The sequence below is a fragment of the Lactuca sativa genome, chromosome 6, assembly GCF_002870075.4.
Source record: "Lactuca sativa cultivar Salinas chromosome 6, Lsat_Salinas_v11, whole genome shotgun sequence".
Classification (NCBI taxonomy): Eukaryota; Viridiplantae; Streptophyta; class Magnoliopsida; order Asterales; family Asteraceae; genus Lactuca; species Lactuca sativa.
This window is the reverse complement of record NC_056628.2, coordinates 71,571,024-71,591,240: the sequence shown is the minus strand read 5'-3', so window position 1 is coordinate 71,591,240 and position 20,217 is coordinate 71,571,024. Positions and strand designations below refer to the sequence as shown.

The 20,217-nt window shown below is 39.0% G+C and overlaps 1 protein-coding gene across 2 annotated transcripts; it reads right to left on the bottom strand.

Moving 5' to 3' along the window:
• Positions 1–3,506: 3,506 nt before the first annotated feature.
• On the bottom strand, positions 3,507–7,534 carry LOC111877478 (transcription factor bHLH130). Of its 2 annotated transcripts, XM_023873993.3 has the most exons (6): positions 6,604–7,534; positions 5,703–6,025; positions 5,441–5,614; positions 4,043–4,108; positions 3,890–3,958; positions 3,507–3,814 (listed from the first exon to the last, which is right to left on the bottom strand). In XM_023873993.3, the coding sequence occupies exons 1-6, from the start codon at positions 7,148–7,150 to the stop codon at positions 3,761–3,763; spliced, it is 1,233 nt and encodes a 410-aa protein (XP_023729761.1). In that variant the 5' UTR covers positions 7,151–7,534; the 3' UTR covers positions 3,507–3,760. The 2 variants fall into 2 exon arrangements, with proteins under 2 accessions (XP_023729761.1, XP_042751712.1); XM_042895778.1 differs by lacking the exons at positions 3,507–3,814; positions 3,890–3,958 and having other exon boundaries at positions 5,404–5,614.
• Between the last annotated feature and the right edge of the window lie 12,683 nt (positions 7,535–20,217).

Genomic DNA, 20,217 nt, shown 5'->3' with positions numbered 1-20,217 from the left:
CGACGAGTCGGGGAGTCGACTCGACGAGTCCGCACTGTGGGCAGAAACCCTAAATCCTCGGGCATGTGCCCTATTTAAGGGATGTTATGGCCCTCATTTGCGGCCACCTTCACCCTTGAGAGCACCAGAGAACCAGAAAGCGTAGAGAGAGAGAGAGAGAGAGAGAGAGAGAAGAAGCCATTTTCATCATCTCTAGTGTGATTTTGCAAGGAAGAAGGAAGGAGGGAAAGCTATACGACTTAAGGAGCTCAGATTTGCTACCATTTTATCAGAAGAGGCTACTAGAGGTATGGATCTATGCTTAATCTCGTGTTTATGGTGATCTACTTGAATCTAGGGTTTTCTTATCCCTTCTTTAGCTTGGATTCGAAGCTTATGAGGTCCCAAGGTGGAATAACTCTTAGATCTGGAACTTAAGAGGTCCAGAGAGTCCCAACCATTCTGCTTTATGTTGTTCCATTAGAGGTATGAACCTAGGGTGTCATTTTAGAAGCTATTTCACTAAAAAAAGCATTATGGACGTTGCATGAGTGCAAATTGGACCTTTACATGATTATTGAGCATTAGAAAGTCAGATCTATAGGTTAGAGAAACAGATCTGACCTCAGAAGGTCAGATGAGTGTGGATATGGAAGAAACTCGCCGAGTCCATAAGAGAACTCGACGAGTCGAGTCGAGGTTGCTCCGCGATTCATGACCAGTGGTAACTCGTCGAGTGGAAGGTTCACTTGACGAGTCAAGTGAGGCTTTAGAAGGATCCAGAGGACACACTTGGACTTGCCGAGTCACCCATGTGCACTCGACGAGTCTGGTCAAAGTTTGACCATTGACTAGAGTTGACTTTAGTTGACCTTGGGGTTTTGGTCAAGCTGATTCAAGAGAGGTCAAAGAGGGGTAGAATGGTCTTCTACCCATTATTACAGATGAGAACATGAGAGGATTTTGATTAGAGATGTTATCCTGTTGATAAGAGGAGGCTAGGTAGGGATATTCCAGCACGAGAATTTATCCGACTTCATACGAGGTGAGTCTTCTCACTATACTTTACCTAGAGTGGTAATTATGTGAGACCGGAAGGTCTTATATGCTATGCAGAGTATGTGATATATGTTGCTATGTGATTTGTATGTGTTATGTTATGTTATGAGTAGCATGGAATGGACCGGAAGGTCATCATGGTATGGAACGGAAGGTCATTATGATATGGACCGGAAGGTCAACAGTGTATGGACCGGAAGGTCAAGATGATGAGGACCGGAAGGTCATACGGGTAGGGCTGGAAGGTCTACTAGGGTTGGGACGGAAGTCCCCTGAGACACATGGATCGGAAGGTCCCATAGAGCTATGGCCTTGAGTGGCGTATGTGTTGTATGTGGTATTTTGGGGAACTCACTAAGCCTTTATGCTTACTGTGTTATGTGATATGTGTTTCAGGTACTAGTGATGATCGCGGGAAGGCGCCGACATGATCTGTACACACTGATGAAGATTTATGTACTTGAGATTCTAGGGTTGTTTATTGAGATAATATGTGATACAATGGATTTTGTTATGAATGAAATTATGTTTTAAAAATGAAAATTTGATTTGGAAATTCACGTTGTTACAAATAACATTAATAGAAACATAACAATTTGACATTTTCAACAATTCAAGATAAGTCAATAAAGACAATAAGATTGAGAGTTGAGACATAACAATTTTATTTCACCAAATCAAGCAATAAGTCAATAACATCAATAGAAACATAGCAATTTCAACAATTCACGATAAAAACATAGCAATTTCGATTTCAACCTAAACAAATTGGTAAAATTTCAACTTACTTGCTTCATTCTTAGGCTAGGGTTTGGAGATTACTTGGATTCTTGGAGTCAAATTGAACAATAGGTGAGATTGTGGGAATGGGATTCGATTTTTGCTCATGGAATGGAAGCACGAAGCAACAATTGAGCTACTGGTATTTTTTTTGCGTCGATTGTCGAAGTCGAACACTGAACACAGTGCATCTTGCCCTCTCTCAAGTCTCGACGTTTTTTTCTCTGTTCTCTTTCGGTTTTTCCTTCGTCCGGTTAATTCAAGTGTCCAAGTGGACCAAGTCCAAACTCCCAATTGGACTATTTTACAAATGCCATTGAGCTTTTTTTTCTTAGGCTTATTTGTTTTTTTTTTTTTGGCTAAAATTCATAGGGTTTTTGGACTACTAATTAAGACTTAAGTTGTAAACTAATTATAACTTTAGGTTGTAAATATATTTTTGGCCTTTGTTGATCCAATAGAGTAACAATTTTTTTACGTAGTTGCCAATTTCTTTTACGTAGTTACCGGTTTTTTTATGTAGTGGCACGATAAGTAAAAAAAATCGAAAAAATTACAATTACGTACACATGAACTAGGTGTTGATGGTGCCATACCGGACACCTAGTAAGAACCGCCCTTGTGCGTAATTCCAATTTATGATTTAGCCACATAAAATTAGAAATCATGTGGCCTTATAGTGTTTACATTTCAGTTGAAATCACAAGATATTTATACATATCAAACAAAAAACCATAGCAAATGATTACATTTGGCGTTTCAGTTGAAATCACAAGATATTTTGTACATATCAAACAAAAGACCATAACAAATGATTACGTTTGGCCATAATATTCGCCTGTGGCTAGTACTTGGCACAATTTTTATGTAAAACCGTGGTTAAATGTGCGGATTAAATATAGTTTGCAATGAACACGATTCTTTTAGCAAAAGTGTGACTAAAATAATATTAGAACTTCATTATTGATCTGTAGTCATGAAAAAACAGTTAAAACCGCAGAAAAAACCGTGACCAAAAATTATTTTTGTACTAGTGCAACCAATCCCGTTACAGCCGAAAATTTCTTATATGGGACTCGGTATCATCATTTAAATAATACCTATACGTATACGTTAACACAAAAAAATATATAAAAATGTTCTAAATGTGACATGCTAATGGAAATAAATAAACTTTAGTGTGTTCACTATCGTTGAACTACCAAAAAAGCAACGTTATATTAAAGAAACAGGTTGTTTTTGACTTCTGTACAACAATCATACCATTTTGTTCATTGAAAAATCAAACCTAATAACACATGAATTAATTAATCCATGAAGAAAGATATGTACCACCTACCACTACAGCGAAGAGAGAGATGTGGTTGAGAGGCCACCACCACCACATAAGAATATAAGATAAAGTGAAAAGAAAATCCAAAATTCATAAATTCTCTCTTTCATTGCATACTTTTCTCATAAGTGACATATGGTCCAAATATTCACAATTTAACTCACCAAATCTTCGTCCACATTTAGAAATTATTCCATACCTTTACACGCATGCAATCAAATATGTTCATCTTTTAACCATTTTAACTTTCAATCGATTATTGTATCATATTTAAGAAGATACAGTATATCAATCATATCACATGCATAAACAAGTTATCTTTTGAACAATTATAATGGCATCTAATTTACCTCACTTAAACAAGATTAAACTATAATTAAGCTAATGCAAAAGATATAGAACATGGTGCTATACAATAAGCTATTGATACAACTTACAACATACATGATACAACAACAATAGATGTATTCTTATTTCCATCTATATACACCAATATAGGTGCATAATATTATTCGAGTATTTCTGATATTTTAATTCAACCTTCACGTTCTTCTCCTTCCCTTCACATATCATTTACATAAGCATGACATACCTATGCTTAACTTTGTGTTACAGCTTCTGTTTATGTGGACATATACATTTTGCATGATGATCCGAAAGTGACTGAAAAAAAAAATAAACTCAAAATTAGAAATGTTCGCAAATTAATGAATTATGTTAAAATTTAGAAGGGCATACCTCGGCTTCTTTTTGAAGTTCTTTGATGTAATCAACAGCTAAATCCAACATGTCTGCTGTGTTTGTTTGCTACAAATATCGAATGTGAAAGCCTTAATTGCAGCCATTCGAAAATTTTAAAAAAAAATGTGACACTTTTAACATTAATCTTACTTTGTCCATATTTGGGACAAGCTCTTGTAGCTTTCTCATTCTTTCACTTATTCGCGTTCTTCTTACCTAAATATATAAAAAAAATGGGTATCCAATTATATAAATTATAATGTATCAAGACTGACAAGGCTCTTAAAACCAAAAACCCTAAATAAAAAAGGTCAAGGGTTCGAGTCTCAGCAGTATAGTAAGCCAGGGTGGGAGTTTTAATTCCAATCGGGATTGGTCTTTATGTTAGCCACCTAGCAAGCTACTATTTTGCGTAATTTACATCAGTGTGGGCCAACTTAGGGTGCGTTTGGTTGTTGAAAACTGTTTTCATTTTCTAAGAAAATGTTTTTAGAAAATAGAGTTGAGTTTTCGTTTTCAAATTTCAATGAAAATTTTAGAAAACGCGTTTGGTTGAAACCGGGGGAGTTTTCATTTTCCATCTTAAAAATTTGGAAAATTTTGGAAAACTGTAAAAATCACTTTTCTAATTTACATACAATTTGGAAAACTGAAAATTTTCATTTTCTTGGAAAATTTTGGAAAACTGAACGAACCAAACACGTTTTCAAAATTTCCGTTTTTCTTGAAAAATTTTCCTACAAAACTGGAAAATTTTCCACAACCAAACGCACCCTTAGGGTTTTTGGAACTTGAAACATTAAAAGTGTGATTCGTTGTGGAAAATTTTCCATTTTTTCATGAAAATTTTCAAATGAAAATGAAAATTTTGAAAACGCGTTTGGTTGATTCAGTTTTCAAAATTTTTCCAAGAAAATGAAAATTTTCTATTTTCCAAATTGTAGGTAAATTAGAAAAGTGGTTTTTACAGTTTTCCAAAATTTTCTAAATTTCCAAAATGGAAAAGGAAAACTCCACCGGTTTCAACCAAATGCGTTTTCTGAAATTTTAAATGAAAACCGAAAATGAAAACTCTACTATATTTTCTGAAAACATTTTTTTTTTAAAATGAAAACAATTTTCTACAACCTGACGCACCTAAGAGTGCGTTTGGTTGTGGAAAATTTTCCAGTTTCCCATGAAAATTTTCAAATCAAAACAAAAAAAATTTGAAAACGCGTTTAATAGATTTAGTTTTCAAAAATTTTCCAAGAAAACGAAGATTTTTGTTTTCCAAATTCTACGTAAAATTAGAAAACTGATTTTTACAGTTTTCCAAAATTTCTAAAATGGAAAATGAAAATAAAAAATTTTCAAAATTTTGATAACCAAACACGTTTTCCAAAATTTTCATTGAAAACTTAACTCTATTTCCTGAAACGTTTTCAAGAAAAATAAAAAACAATTTTCCACAATCAAACACACCTTAAACCTTTTTAAAAACCCTAAACCTCAAAAGACCAAGATCACACCATCAAATTAAACGAGTAATTTTGCAAGAATATTTACTCTCTCCGCAATACTTCTAGGGTGAGTAGCACAACCCCTCTTCGCTCTACTCCTTAAAGGCACCGAATCTTGAAATTGCAAAAGTTTATCCATCGCAGACAACTCGGCTGTACTTGTAGGCAAACTCAAGTGATGAACAAGTGTAGTAGGAGCACGAATTCTCCCAACATCATTCTAATAAGCACAAGATTAATTAATATTTCATACTCATGTTAAAAATGTTACAAATCTTCAGTAATTACATATTTATATTCCATTATACCTGGTTTTGAGATGAGTTTAAGCTTGATAACTTGTTGTGATCACTTTCTTCAAGTTCTTTCAAGAAACTATCGGATAAAATATCCGAATCATCCCAAGAACCACTTTGGTATCCAGTAACATAATCTTCATCCTTTAAATGATTTTTCATTTCCATAATTTTTCCCTCGTTTTCAGGGATTCTAGGGAGTATGCCAGATGACGTATGTGAATTACCAGAAAACCCCATTTCGTTTTTCAATCTTTTTGTTGATGTGAGCAATGAATTTTGTACATTGCTCCTACTAGATCTAAAGTCATCCATGGATCTCATCACAGGGTAACCTATGAAAGATTTAATTAAAGTTCTTGAAAACTGTTCATGAAGACAAGAGTATAGTACATAACAACATGTAATAGCTTATTAGTCAAATTCCACTATGATTATAATAAATATAACGATAACACTCCACTTGCAGCTTATATATGTAGACTTTCCAAATCAAGAATAATAAGATAAATCATCTCTACAAGCTAATTGCTTTTGTTGGAAAGTTGAGAAGATGTAAGCATCAACATCATATCATGTTAATTATTTTGAAGTACATCGTGTACATGGACAACATACCCAGATATTAGCGACTTTGCTTTTTCTACCATAAATTCTACGTATTAGGTGTTGTTAGAAAAGTAATGTTGATGCCAAATAGAAGATGCAAAAAAGGATTCCAAGATTTTGCCCTAAATAGTAATTTGAAAAATCATGTGTTTAGCAATTAATTGTCGTTACTACCAAAAGAAGGATCTGTACTGGAAGACAAAGATTGCTGAGTAACAACTAACAACTTGTATGCAATTATTGCGATTCATGGGGTTTTTTTGATACAGAAATCAAGGGAAAATAATCAAATATAGAAAAATACCGTTGTCGATATCAAGGTGAGCGAAAAAACCGGCGGGAGAGCTACTCTGACGGAGGAGATTGGTGGGGAGATGCATCGTCGTTAAGGAGTCATCCATGGCGGAGCTACAGGTAGACACAGGCCGGTTAATATGATCCGTTTGAGGTTGAAATTGGTTTTGATAAATCATTGGTTGTTGCTGCTGCTGCTGCTGGAGTGATTCTGAATAAACCCCTTCTTGTTCTTGCTTCACGGAATCTATGAACTGCGATTCATATCCCCCAATTTGATTCATAATTTGTTGAGATGTTGAATCACCACCACTACCAGCAACAACAGCGGTGGTGGAGGACGTGAATCTCGATAAAATCTGATCCGTTTCGGTGGTTGAGACCCGAGGATTGAAAAACGGGTCACTATCGTCGTCTCCATATATTCCATTGCTAATCAAATTGGAGAAATACGAACTCGGTGCGGATCGGTATCGGGTCAAACCAGAGTTCATGTTCTGTTGTTGAGGTTGCTGCAGCTGTTGCTGATGATGATGGTGATGGAGATCTGAATCCATTATAGCCCTAAAAACAGTAAATCTTGGATAATTTCTGGTAGAACAAACAAGCAGAAAGTCAAAGCTGCTTCTTAAATAAATAAACCTAACTTGACTTCAATCCTTCAATTGAAAGTTGAAACAACTATAGTGATGTAGACTCGAATCATCGCTGTCCACACCATAAAAAAAATGTACAAAAATAGAAAAAGAAAACTGCTTAAAATAGCATCACATGATGTTGAGTGTGGAATTACAATAAGAAGGAGATAAAATTATGAATGGATAAAGAAAGGGGTTTTGAGGAAGAAGAAGATGAGGAGGGGAAGAAAGCAGGGGAAATTGAAGTAATTGAAGTAATTGAAGTCAGTGGGATGCAGCCAATGAGAAGTGAGGTAGCCACCATTGATGATTATCAAAAATGGTGGTCATGGGTTTGACACTTTGTGCCAAGTGCCAGGTGAGATTTGCTATTGCCACACGCATGTGAATTGTGTTGGGAAACGGGGTCAATGCTTGCCATTCGTACAAACTTACGCTATTACTGTTTTACGGTTCAACCCTATTCAACAATAATTATCCAGAACTAGAGTTTATTTTATTATTTTTTTAATTGAAAAATCTCAAATAAACTCATAATATTTTGGATATGTTTATGGTTTAATCTCAGATTAAATTTTATTTTTAAAAAATGACAAATTATCAGTTAAAACTTCGAAATAACCATTTGTGGCTGGTTTCACAGATTTAGCAAATATTTCGTATTTTTTCATTAATTGATCAAAATTTTAGGTTTTTTTTTTAAAGATTATGTTAATTTTTACCCATGTTGAGTTTTTTTAAGCCCGATTGTCTCTTCAATATTTTCTAGCCTTTTTGTAGGTGTTGAACCCGGAAGTGACCCTCCGCCAAAGATCACTTTAGCTGCTGACCGAAGGGTGTTATAACCGAATGTATGAAGAGATCCGGAAGGTGTTGATTTTAGAAGGAGATGCGAAGTTCAGAAGTAGTTGACTTTTGATTTGTCTTTTAGTTATGGTAGTTAATATTTGTGGGATTGTAATGATTGTTGGATAATGACTATATTACTTAGTCATTTCATTATCTTTTGCCAGAACTTATTTACCATTTTTCCATCACTTTGTGTCTATAAAAAGGGGAGCCGGGATGTCGTTCTCCTTAAACATTTCTTAGCAATCTTGCTAGACAATCTATTCAAATATATGATTGTTCTTTGTTAACTCACAATGTTCACTTACTTATACTTATGGTCTTTCATTATTGTTCTTTATATCAGTTGTTAAATTATTACTTCCGTACTTACTTTAGTCTTTTAACTTAGAGCATTTTCTTGGTTTTATCATTTGGTATCAAAGCCTAAATTGGTTGTCTACTATCCACTCTTACCAAATTATCATTGTAAGGAACCTTGGTGACCTGCATTTCTGGAAGCTTGGAAGTATTCTTTATATACCATCATCGTTCAAAAATCTTTTTGAAAAAATGGCTAACTTACAACCGATATATGTGGTAAATGTCTCCAACTGTCTAGGATGTTCCATAAGAGCACCCATACTGATTGTTGATGAATATGAACAATAGAAAACTAGAATGGGTAACTATTTGAAAAGAAATGGAAAGAATGCCTGGCATTTTGTTGTTGAAGGTCCATATATGATTCTAACACTTCATCCTGATGATCTTGTTGCTCCGCTCTTAGGTGGGCGTAACAATGCAGGCCAACCAAGACAAGAACCACGACCTCCAACACTAGAAGATCTCGTAAAACTTGAAAATGATGAAATTGCTTTTACTGAACTTGGGTGTGGTGTACCACCATATCTATTTTATCACAGCAAGTTGTGTCAATCTGCTCATGAAGTCTAGACAACTTTGTAGTCCTTGTTTGAAGGAACTAAGAATGTCAAAGATGAGAAGCTAACTTCCACTCTAAATGATTTCAATAACTTTCACATCCCTACAAGAGAAAGTGTTAAATCTGCATGAACTACTTTTTCTCTCATTCTCAACTAACTCACCAGTGCTAACACTATCAAAACAAATCTTGAAATAAAATATGAAGTTTCTTGATGGTCTTGGTGATGGATGGGTAACTATGAAGATGATTTTTCAAGAAAATGAATCTCATTACTTTGTGGAGAACTTCAAGCTCAAGAATAAACTGTCATGCAACAACATCAGAAGACTGGAGGACCCCTTGCTCTGGACATTCAGATTACTCTTGCTTTTAACCCAAATGAACGCTATCCTTCAAAAGAACCTACTGATGAGAAATTTCATAATGAATATGCTCTTCCTGTTTACAAATTAACATAAGGTTTCCTCACCAGTATCCTCCTAAGAAACTTCAGTTCACTAGACCAAACATTCCTAGCACGCCATCTCACCAAGTCAACCATACTTGCTTCTTTCCAAACACTCTTGCTACTTCAACCCAACCAAAACTCCACTTAAGAGAAATGCCAGCTACTCAAAGAAACCCAACCATAAATACTCTTGATACTGTCAAAACTTCTGGATTTGAGAATAAGAATGATTGTAACATCCAAAAAATCATGAAAAAAATCAATTTTAAAACCATTCAAAAATCCAAAAGTTACATAAAATTTAGTTTCAAAACCAAAACCATGAATCAAAGTATCCCAAAAATCATTATTCAGATAAAAATCTAGGATGATGTGTACTATCACGCCTTCACTTTGCCCCAGTCCTCTGATATACCTGAAACCACAAAACTAAACTGTAAGCCAAAGCTTATTGAGTTTCCCCCAAATACCACATATAAGCAAACAGGTGAAATCATGTATATATGAGCCTTTAGCCTAACTGGACCACCTTGCAAGGCCTACAGCCTATCTAAACCGCTCTATGGGCCTACGACCTTATTGGATTGCCTCGTAAGGCCTGCAGCCTATCAGGACCGCCCTGGGTATCTTAGCCTTCAGCACAAAGCAGGACAGCCTCAACACAACCACAATATGTCGATATATGCAACAGATAAATATAATTCTATAATCAGAAAGTACGGGTAATCATATAGATATACCAATCTAACATATAACCATCATAGAATCTATAAGCACAAAGCTTAGTTGTAACGCCTATTTCAGGTATCATTTGATTTTCTAAGAAATTTAGGGTTTTAGATTGGAACTCGACGAGTTAGGGAGCTCCAACTCGTCGAGTAGAAATCATTTTTGGATGTGGGACTTAGGATCTACTTGACGAGTTGGAAGGCCCAACTCGACGAGTAGACGTTGTAAAGAGAAACCCTAATGTACCCTATTTAAAGAACTTATGGCTCATTTGTAACCTCTTTCATCATTCTTTCAACCTAGAGAAACCCTAGTTCGATCCTTATACCTTCTTGAGTGTGAGAGAGAGCTTTGGAGAGTGATTTTGGTGTGGTTAGGAAGGATTTTGAAGCTTGAAGAAGGAGTAAAGAGAGAAGCAGTAGATCCGACATCTACTCTGTATTTACCATCTTAAGGCAGTTCACTTGCAGCTGCGTGTTGGGACTTATCTGATCTTAGCGGTTCAACATTTTTGAGAGGTGAGTCTTCTCACCATACCAATGGGTCTATGGCACCAAGGTCGGTCCATTTTACAATATGTGGATTGTTGATTGATTTTGCAGTATGTTAGTATGAATCTTGCAGGGAAGACCTCCGGGGGGGGGGGGGGTCCCGTGGAAGTAGATTGTGACCATGTGGGTGTTCCCATGGCATTAGTGTAAGACCTTGGAGGGTTTCCATGGCATTCTAGTATATTTGCATGTTTAGCTTGTACGATATTTCTTGGTAGTAAAGACCATGTGGGGGTTCCCATGGCAGGAAGACCAAGTGGGGGTTCCCATGGCAGGAAAACCATGTGGGGGTTCCAATGACATGTAGCTAAGATTACGTGGGGGTTCTTGTGGCACTAGGTGTAAGACATTGGAAGGTTTCCATGGCATCCTTATATGCAGTATGCATGGCTTATATGTTTTATGTAGCTTTTATAGCTAATATGGATTATGTGATTATGTGGATTGTGTAGGGTATGCTCTGGAGGACTCACTAAGCATTAACTTACAGTTTGTTGATTGTTTCAGGTACTTCTGAGTCTAAGGGCAAGGGCAAGTCTTGATGACGCGTCATGCAATCTCTCAGGCGTTTTATGGGACACTCTGATATTTGAAATAAAAATGTTGATATTATGAATTTGAAAACAATTGTTCTTGTGATTTTGTGGTTTACTGGAAATGTTTTGATTATTAAAAAAATGAAAAATTTCTTTTGAAAAATTGGGTCGTTACAATAGTGAGTTCACTAAAATACCACATACCATACATATCAAACATATAATGGGCCCCGCCCGACATCGAGCCTCGTTCAAAACAGATCTGTCAGTAATATGAGATGAGCCCTGCCACATCACATTCATCAGGCCCCGCCCGTTATACATACAAACATATAAACACATGCAAGAAGCACAAAGGTAAATAGCATACAAGATAGTCTTCAAGCCCCGCTCGGTATACATATAAACACATACATACGTGCAAGAATCAAATAAGTAAATAAGATACATATATTCATCAGGCCTCACCTGGCATTGGGCCTCGCCCGGTATACATATCAGATATCATACATACAGAGTCACACAGACAAGTAGCATCCTAATTAATAAAATCTCGAACTGCTAATTCAGAAAACACCTACGCTAGCATCATCAAATAATACCCAATTAAAAATTGGTCCACAACCCACAACTGGAATCCTAGTCCGATTGTCCAATACCCAGGGTAAAAATCCATTTTACCCTTTCCTCACTTGGCCCGAATTCCAAGGCCCAAACCAGTAGCATCAAAAAGTCCAATATGGCCCAACTTCCTAACTGGGCACAAAATCCCTCATGGGCCTAACCCAAGAAGGCTCAAAGTCAGAAAACTAGTGGTCCATTAAGACCCAAAAAGCCTAAAACAGTGTCTCACGCCATGACCATACCTTGGTCATGTCGTGAGAACCTATCCGATTCGCATCAGTGACTCGCTCCTCATTCAGTCAACTCCTCAATTTCTTTGTGCTCACATTGTGAGACCTCATGTATCACGTCATGAGAACGTCCTAAAGCTAAAACCAAGATCAAATGTGCTTAATCCATTTAGCTATCAAATCCAACTTTCACAGAGGCTTAAGGGGACTTCCAAGGTCAAGAAAAATGAATACTTGATGGCCATGCATGTCCTTGACCTAACATTGATCAAATAACAAGAAATGATCCCAAATTCATACAAGATTCATAAATCACCACCAAACTTCATATCCAAAAGATGAGATGTTCAAGGGAGCCTTATAGATCATAAAGTTGTCAGCTTTATGGATCTCTTCCATTCAAACTTCAACATCCATGAACGAAAAGGGACACGAATCTGGATCTATAAATTTAAAATCATAAAGGTTGAATCTTGGACACTTAGAAAGGTCCATAGTGTGCACAAGATGATGATGATGATGAAGCTTGCTTGCTAGACCAACACCTTAGAACATCTTCTTCTCCTTTTTCTAGCCAACTGTCAAAATTTGAGACAGTTCTAGATTTGAATAAACTTAGTTACGAATATAGCCACAACACATACTAGACTTTGTAACTAGGAGATATGTTATAACATACTAGAAACTTGGAAACAATTAGAAACGATTGATAGTGTACTTAGATTTCACATTGATACGTGACTTCTATAGTTACTTTAACTGTAACACCTATCCAAATTCGGATCATTGCATTACTTGAACACCTTTTCATGAATCATATGCAGACATAATGCTATTTAGAAGTAGAAATTAGGCCAAAGTCTCATAGTATCTTAAGTCAAAGCTGAAACTAGGACGAGTATACTTGATTCCTCAATTTCACTTGAATCATGGAACTACTACATAGAAATGCCAATAAACCGACAAAAGGAATTACAAACATTATTTATAACTATAAAAGAGTTATAAGACTAAAAAGTAATTTGATTCCTCCAAAATTCAATCTATCTTGATATCTAAAGTTTAACAAAATCTGAAAAACCCTAAAAGCCCTAAAATCTCAAATTTATAAACTTTAACACCTAAAACTCCATAAAATTGTTATGAACCTAACAATATCAACTTAAAATAACTAAATTCAGGAAAATATAATCAAGGAAAATAACAATTAAATCATTAACATTTATCCTTAATTTATAAGTCAAAAATCAAGGTTTCATGAATAAAAACTAGGTTTGGGTGTATATTTTATAAAGAGTTTGATATTTTTATAAAAGAATTGAATTTTTTTTATAAAAGTAAAAGAGAGGGAGGGAATTATACCCTCAAAATTCGTCCACCCCCTCTCTAAGAGACTCTTCCCCAAGACAATAATCATTTTATCCTCCTAGACACTTCTTTCTCTTTCACTCTTCACTCTCTCTCACACTCCACCACCATTTTCTTTCATCCTCACTCCATGTAACACCCTGTTATGAAAGTATTCATTTGTGGATTTCAGAGGCCAAGGCTAGGGGCGTTTTGGTCTTTCAAGGGTTTGGAGGCGTTTTGGTCTTTCAAGGGTTTGGAGTTTTATTCGTGAAGTTTTGGGTTGGGGTGTGTCGCTAGAAGCGTAGGGGTTCTCGCCACCTTTTCGTGGATATAAAGTTCGTCGGAAACGGACTTAGGATGAAGGAGTTATAGCATATTGAAGTTGTTAACATTTATGGTCCCTTAATGGAAAAGTTGGCAAGGTAGTCCCTTGCATGCATTAAGTGCATGCGTGTGTTTAGCTGGGTACGCCCAACGTAATAGGGCAAAGTGATCGCGGGTGTTGAAGATGTACGCCTAGCGTACGAGAAGTACGCACATAGTCCTTAAACCCTAATTTTAGGGTGAGCCATTATATAAAGAACATAATGGCTGAAACCCTAGCCTCCTTATCAGCCTCCCAAACCTTAGAGAAACCCTAGAATGCCTCAACCCTTCATTTTGTGAAATCTTGACCTTGGGAAGCTCATCTTGGTGGTTTTAAGCTTGGAAGAGGAAAGAAGAAGTTGTCAAAGAAGGACTTGGGAAGTTAGAGCTTATAGGTCTGGAATAGCATCATCATTTGGAACTCTTTGGAGGTATAAAGTTCATGACTTTACTTAAGAATGCTTAGATCTAGTGTAGTGTGGTTTTTGGGTTATTTTGATCCCACGGACGGACCTTTATGGTGCAACTTCGTTTTTGAGCTTGGGGTTGCCACCCGCAGAGCTAAAAGTGTCCCATAAGTAGTAAAGTTTCAATCTTGATGGTCCTAATGAGTTCATGCATGATATTTAGCCCTTGTTATGGAAGTATGTTGTTGTTTGGTGGGTTGCAAGTCACCAAATTAGTGACTTTATAGATTAAGACATGGAAAAGGACCTGGATCTGAGTTGGTAGCCTTTGGAGTGGAGTATTAAGCACTTAATAGGAAAGTGTCTTAACAGGGGCAGTACGCCCAGCGTACGCACCATTTCCCTAGTACGCTTAGCGTACGTGAGTGTACGTCCCATGTACTCTGGCAGTTTGGGCTTTGAGTTATTGGGCCTCGGTTTGGTCCATGTTTTGGACCTTAGGCCTTATGGGCTTCAAGTTATTGGGCCTCAATTTGCACCATGTTTTGGACCTTAGCCATTAGTGGGCTAGTATAAGTCATATGATATGGGCCAGGGAATATATTTTGGGCTTAGGGTAAGGCCCATTAAGGGATTGGGCCCGATGTAGCAAATTGGGCCATTAGTGGGCTACTAGTGGGCTTGGGAAGCTTACTTAGTTTTGGGAATTAGATATGGACCAAGTTTGACTTGAGTAGAATGGTCATTTTACCCTAAGATGGATTAATGTATTGGACTAAGTGATATTTGGTAGCTCGGGGAGCCGAAGGAGCAGCAGTTTGGGAATTGGCAAATAGCAACTAGAGGGATATCAACAAGGTTTCAACAGTGCAAGGTGAGTCTCCTCATTATGTGAATGGGTCTACGGCCATTATGCCGACCCATGTAGTTTATGAGTAGGAAGACTTGGGGGTTATCCCTAGGCACTGTATTCCAGAATGTGATTCCGTATCAAGGTCCGATATCGGGCGGACGCCCGAGGAATGTTTATATGATAGCTTATACTTGTTGTCTGTGTGATACTTGTATGTGCTTGGTAGGGAGGTGAGTGTGGGCAAGGTCCCGTATCTCACCATTAACAGAGTATGGACGGGATTCTATATCTCCTTAGTAGCAGAGCAGGGGCGAGGCCCGAGATAGGAGAGATATGAGTGTGGGTGGGGGCCCGTATCTTACTATCAGTAGGAGCATGGACTGGGTTCCATGACTCGTTAGTAGTAGGACAAGGGCGAGGCCCTAGTAAGGCGAGGCCTTAGATCAAGAGTATAGTAGAGTGTGATAGCTACTTGTGGTGTGTTATGTTATATGTTTGTATGTGTTTAGCGTGCGAGGCCTAAAGACAGGCGGGGCCTTAGAGAAATAGATTTGTATACCGAGCAGGGCTCGATTCCAGGTGGGGCCTAATGTCGGGCGGGGCCCGATGCCAGAGTTAGTTCGATGTCGGGCAAGTCCCGATGCAGTGGGCGGGGGCCCAGTATGTAGTTGTATGTGGAATGTGGTAGGTTGGGGAAATCACTAAGCTTCGTGCTTACGGTTTTTAGTTTTGGTTTCAGGTACTTCCGGTAGCAGAGGGAAGAGCTCGGGGTGATCGCATGGCACACACACCAAAGGAGTTTTAGTATGGGATGTTTACTCTGATAAAATAAAATAATATTTTAGACATGATACTTTGATGTGATATGTTTTGAATGAATGGTTGACACTTGTGGTTTTATTATTAAATTAAAAACGAAATTTTCGGTAATGATTTTTAGGACGTTACAAGTTGGTATCAGAGCCTTGGTTTGAGGGATTCGGGCATACTCTCGGGTGTGACTAAACTCTAACTAGTCTTTGTAGTATAGTTTCCTCATAGTATGCTAATTAGTTTTAAAGCCTTGGAAAGTTCTTATTTGCATGTATAATAGAGAAAACATAGATCCAAGGTTTATAGGGTTGCATGCACACCATAGGAGTGTTAGAATGCTCAAAACCCTTCATGAGGATCATTGATGGCCGCCTTGCTAAGGCGGATGCTCCTCCGGTTAAGAACCGCACATTTCAATTGACCACCGAGGAGGGTCGGACAGTGCCAGACATTGTGGCTGGTATAATTTTTATCTTCCTGCTCTATATTTATTTACATTGCTTATGTGTATATTGTGCTTATGTATAGGGACCTTTTTGGTCAATGGTATGTCAACTCACGTTCTATTCGATTCAGGTGCTACCCGATCGTTTGTATCTCTTGCGCTTAGCAAGAAGTTTCGGGATGCGCCGACGACTTTGGGTTCCCCGCTTGAGGTTGAGATTGCGGACGACCGTACTGTGAGTGCTGCGAGGGTGTATCGGGATTGTGTCCTGAATATGCTTCGGGAGAGGTTTCGTGTTGATGTAGTCCTGATACCATTGCAATGGAAGAAGGTGAAAGAAATGATGGACTGGTTGGGGGCCAATGGGGCCATGATCGATTGTGAATGCCAATTGGTGAGGGTTTAAACCCCAAGTGGGGGAAAACTGATTATCCATGGTGAGAGGGCCTCGCAAGGGCCAACCCACAGTTCAGCTGCGAGGGCTAAGAGACTTCTTCAGCAGGGTTGTTCGGGATTTCTGGCATATATCTTGGATACGAGGGTTAAGACCACGAATGATTTGGGCAGTGTACTGGTTGTACAAGAGTTCCGATATGTCTTTCCTGAGGAGTTACCTGGAGTGCCTTTAGAGAGGCAGGTGGAGTTTCAAATTGATTTAGTGCCAGGTGCAGCTCCGATAGCCAAGGCACCATATTGGCTAGCTCCATCCGAGATGCAGGAGCTATCTACGCAGCTTCAAGAGCTACTAGACCGAATGTTTATCCGTCCAAGCTGTTCACACAGGATGTGTATTGATTATCGAGAGCTGAACAAGCTAATGGTGAAAAACCGTTATCCGTTACCAAGGATCGATGTTTTGTTTGATCAGCTGCAGGGTGCATCTTGGTTTTCCAAGATTGATCTTCGGTCGGGGTACCATCAGATTAGGATTCGGGATGAGGATATATCGAAGACATCTTTCAGGACTTGATACGGGCACTATGAGTTTGTGGTGATGCCATTTGGGCTCACCAATGCTCCAGAAGCGTTCATGGATCTCATGAACAGGGTGTGTAGACCGATGTTGGATCAGTCGATGATCGTTTTTATTGATGATATTTTGGTCTATTCTAAGACCAAGGAGCAGCACGAGGAGCACCTGAGAGAGGTATTGGATACACTGAGAATGGAAAGGCTTTATGCCAAGTTGTCAAAGTGTGATTTTTGGTTGAGAGAGGTGCAGTTTTTGGGGTATATCATCAATCAAGAGGGTATTTCGATGGATCCAGCCAAGGTTGAGGCAGTGGTGCGCTGGGAAGTACCGAAGAACACGTCTGAGATACGTAGCTTCTTGGGTTTAGTGGGCTATTATCAGAGATTTATCCAGGATTTCTCCAAGATCGTTGTGCCATTGACCCGTTTGACCAAGAAGAATGTGACTTTCCAGTGGGGCCCATACTAGCAGTTGGCTTTCGAGACCTTGAGGCGGAAGTTATGTGAGGCCTCAATTCTAGTGCTACCGGAGGGGCTAGATGATTTGGTAGTGTATTGTGATGCATCGATCTTAGAGTTAGGGTTGGTACTGATGCAGAGGGGGCATGTGATTGCTTACGCCTCGAGGTAGTTGAAGCCTCATGAGGCGAATCACCCCACTCATGACCTGAAATTGGGGGCAGTGGTAATTGCCCTCAAGTTCCGGAGACACTACTTGTATGGAGTACGGTACACTATTTACATTTATCATTAGAGTTTGAATTATTTGATGGATCAGCAGAACCTCAACATGCGACATAGGAGGTGGTTGGATGTGATGAAAGATTATGACTGTGAGCTCTTATACCATCCACGGAAGGACAACGTGGTGGCTGATGCTTTGAGCCGCAAGACGACAGATTCCCCGATCGGGAACGTTTGTAAGGGGATGATGGTGGTTTCTCCACTACTAGATATGATCAAGGAGGCTCAAGTGGAGGGTTTGAAGAAAGAGAACTGGAAGATAGAGCGGATTTGGGGGCAGTTTACCTTGTTTGTACGAGATGGTCGGGCGATCTTAACACAGTGTGGCTGGGTCTAGGTACCGGTCACCAGGGGAGTGAGACAGAAGACTTTGGAGGAGGCGCACAAGTCCAAGTTCTCTATACATCCGGGAGCTACAAAAATGTATAGAGATCTGAGACTGAGCTATTGGTGGCCCTGCATGAAGCGGGAGATCGCTTGGTTCGTGGAGCGGTGCTTGACCTACAGGAAGGTCAAGGCCGAACATCAGTGTCTGTATGGCAAGGTTCAGCCGTTACCCATTCCTACGTGGAAGTGGGATGAGATCATCATGGAATTCATCACGAAGTTACCAAGGATAGCAAGGGGCGTGGATGTCATATGGGTGATTGTGGACAGGTTGACGAAGAGTGCCCACTTTATTCCGATCTCCGAGAGCATCTCCGCTGAGAAATTAGCGGATATTTATGTGTGAGAGGTGGTGACTAGACACGGGGTGCCAGTGTCAGTAGTCTCTGACAGAGATGTTCGATTTACATGTAGATTCAGGAAGAAGTTCCATGAGGAACTAGGCACTCAGTTACATTTCTACACGACGTACCACCCCCAAACAGACGGCCAGAGTGAGAGGACGATCCAAACACTCGAGGATATGTTTCAGGCCTGCGTGTTGGATTTTAGAGGGAGTTGGGATACATACCTCACACTAGCAATATTTTCATACAACAATAGTTATCATGCTAGTATCAACCGACCACCGTTTGAGATGTACGACCCCTGTTTATTGGGGCGAGTTAGGGAACTAGGTCATGGGGAGCAATGAGGTGGTGCTCAAGACGAGAGAGTTGATTCAGCAGGTGCGTGACCGGATACAAGTCATCAGAAAAGCTATGCTGATTGGCGCCGATCGGATCTTGAGTTCCGGGTGGGGGATTTCGTCTTGATGAAAGTGTCACCATGGAAGGGTTTCATTAGGTTCCAGAAGAGGGGCAAGCTAGGGCCCCGATATATTGGACCGTTCAGGATTACTACTCGGGTATGCAAGGTTTCCTATCGCTTGGATCTGCCAGACGAGCTTAACCCGATACACAACACCTTCCATGTGTCTCAACTTCAGAAGTGTGACATAGACGATGCCACAATTGTTTCTTTGGACGACATTCAGGTGGACGAGAGCCTGAACTGCATTAAGAGGCCTGTTGTGATTTTAGATAGGAAGACCAAGGTTATTTTGAACAAGGAGGTGAAGTTAGTATAGGTGCAATGGCAACACCGAAGGGCCTCCGACTGGACATGGGAGCTGGAAGAGGAGACGTGAGATCACTATCCGAATTTGTTCGCGTCAGTAGACTTCAAGGACAAAGTCTAGTTTAAGTGGGGGAGATTTGTAATGCCTATTATTGGTAGCATTTGATTTTCTAAGAAATTTAGGGTTTTAGATTGGAACTCGACGAGTTGGGGAGCTCCAACTCGTCGAGTAGAAATCATTTTTGGACGCAGGACTTAGGATCTACTCGACGAGTTGGAAGGCCCGACTCAACGAGTAGACGTTGTTAAGAGAAACCCTAATGTACCTTATTTAAAGAACTTATGGCTCATTTGTAGCCTCTTTCATCGTTCTTATAACCCAGAGAAACCCTAGTTCGATCCTTATACCTTCTTGAGTGTGAGAGAGAGCTTTGGAGAGTGATTTTGGTGTGGTTGGGAAGGATTTTGAAGCTTGAAGAAGAAGGAGTAAAGAGAGAAGCAGTAGATCCGACAGTTACTCTGTATTTACGACCATCTTGAGGCAGTTCACTTGTAGCTGCATGTTGGGACTTATCTGATCTTAGCGGTTCAACATTTTTGATAGGTGAGTCTTCTCACCATACCAATGGGTCTAA

What these genes read in the sequence shown, in the direction of transcription:
- LOC111877478 (XM_023873993.3), bottom strand. Translation starts at nt 7,150, where the DNA reads ATGGATTCAGATCTCCATCACCATCATCATCAGCAACAGCTGCAGCAA. An exon ending in TCACCTTGATATCGACAACG is followed by an intron (nt 6,026 to 6,603) that starts GTATTTTTCTAT and finishes AATCTTTCATAG; the next exon opens with GTTACCCTGTGATGAGATCC. An exon ending in AACTTCAAAAAGAAGCCGAG is followed by an intron (nt 3,815 to 3,889) that starts GTATGCCCTTCT and finishes TTTTTTTTTCAG; the next exon opens with TCACTTTCGGATCATCATGC.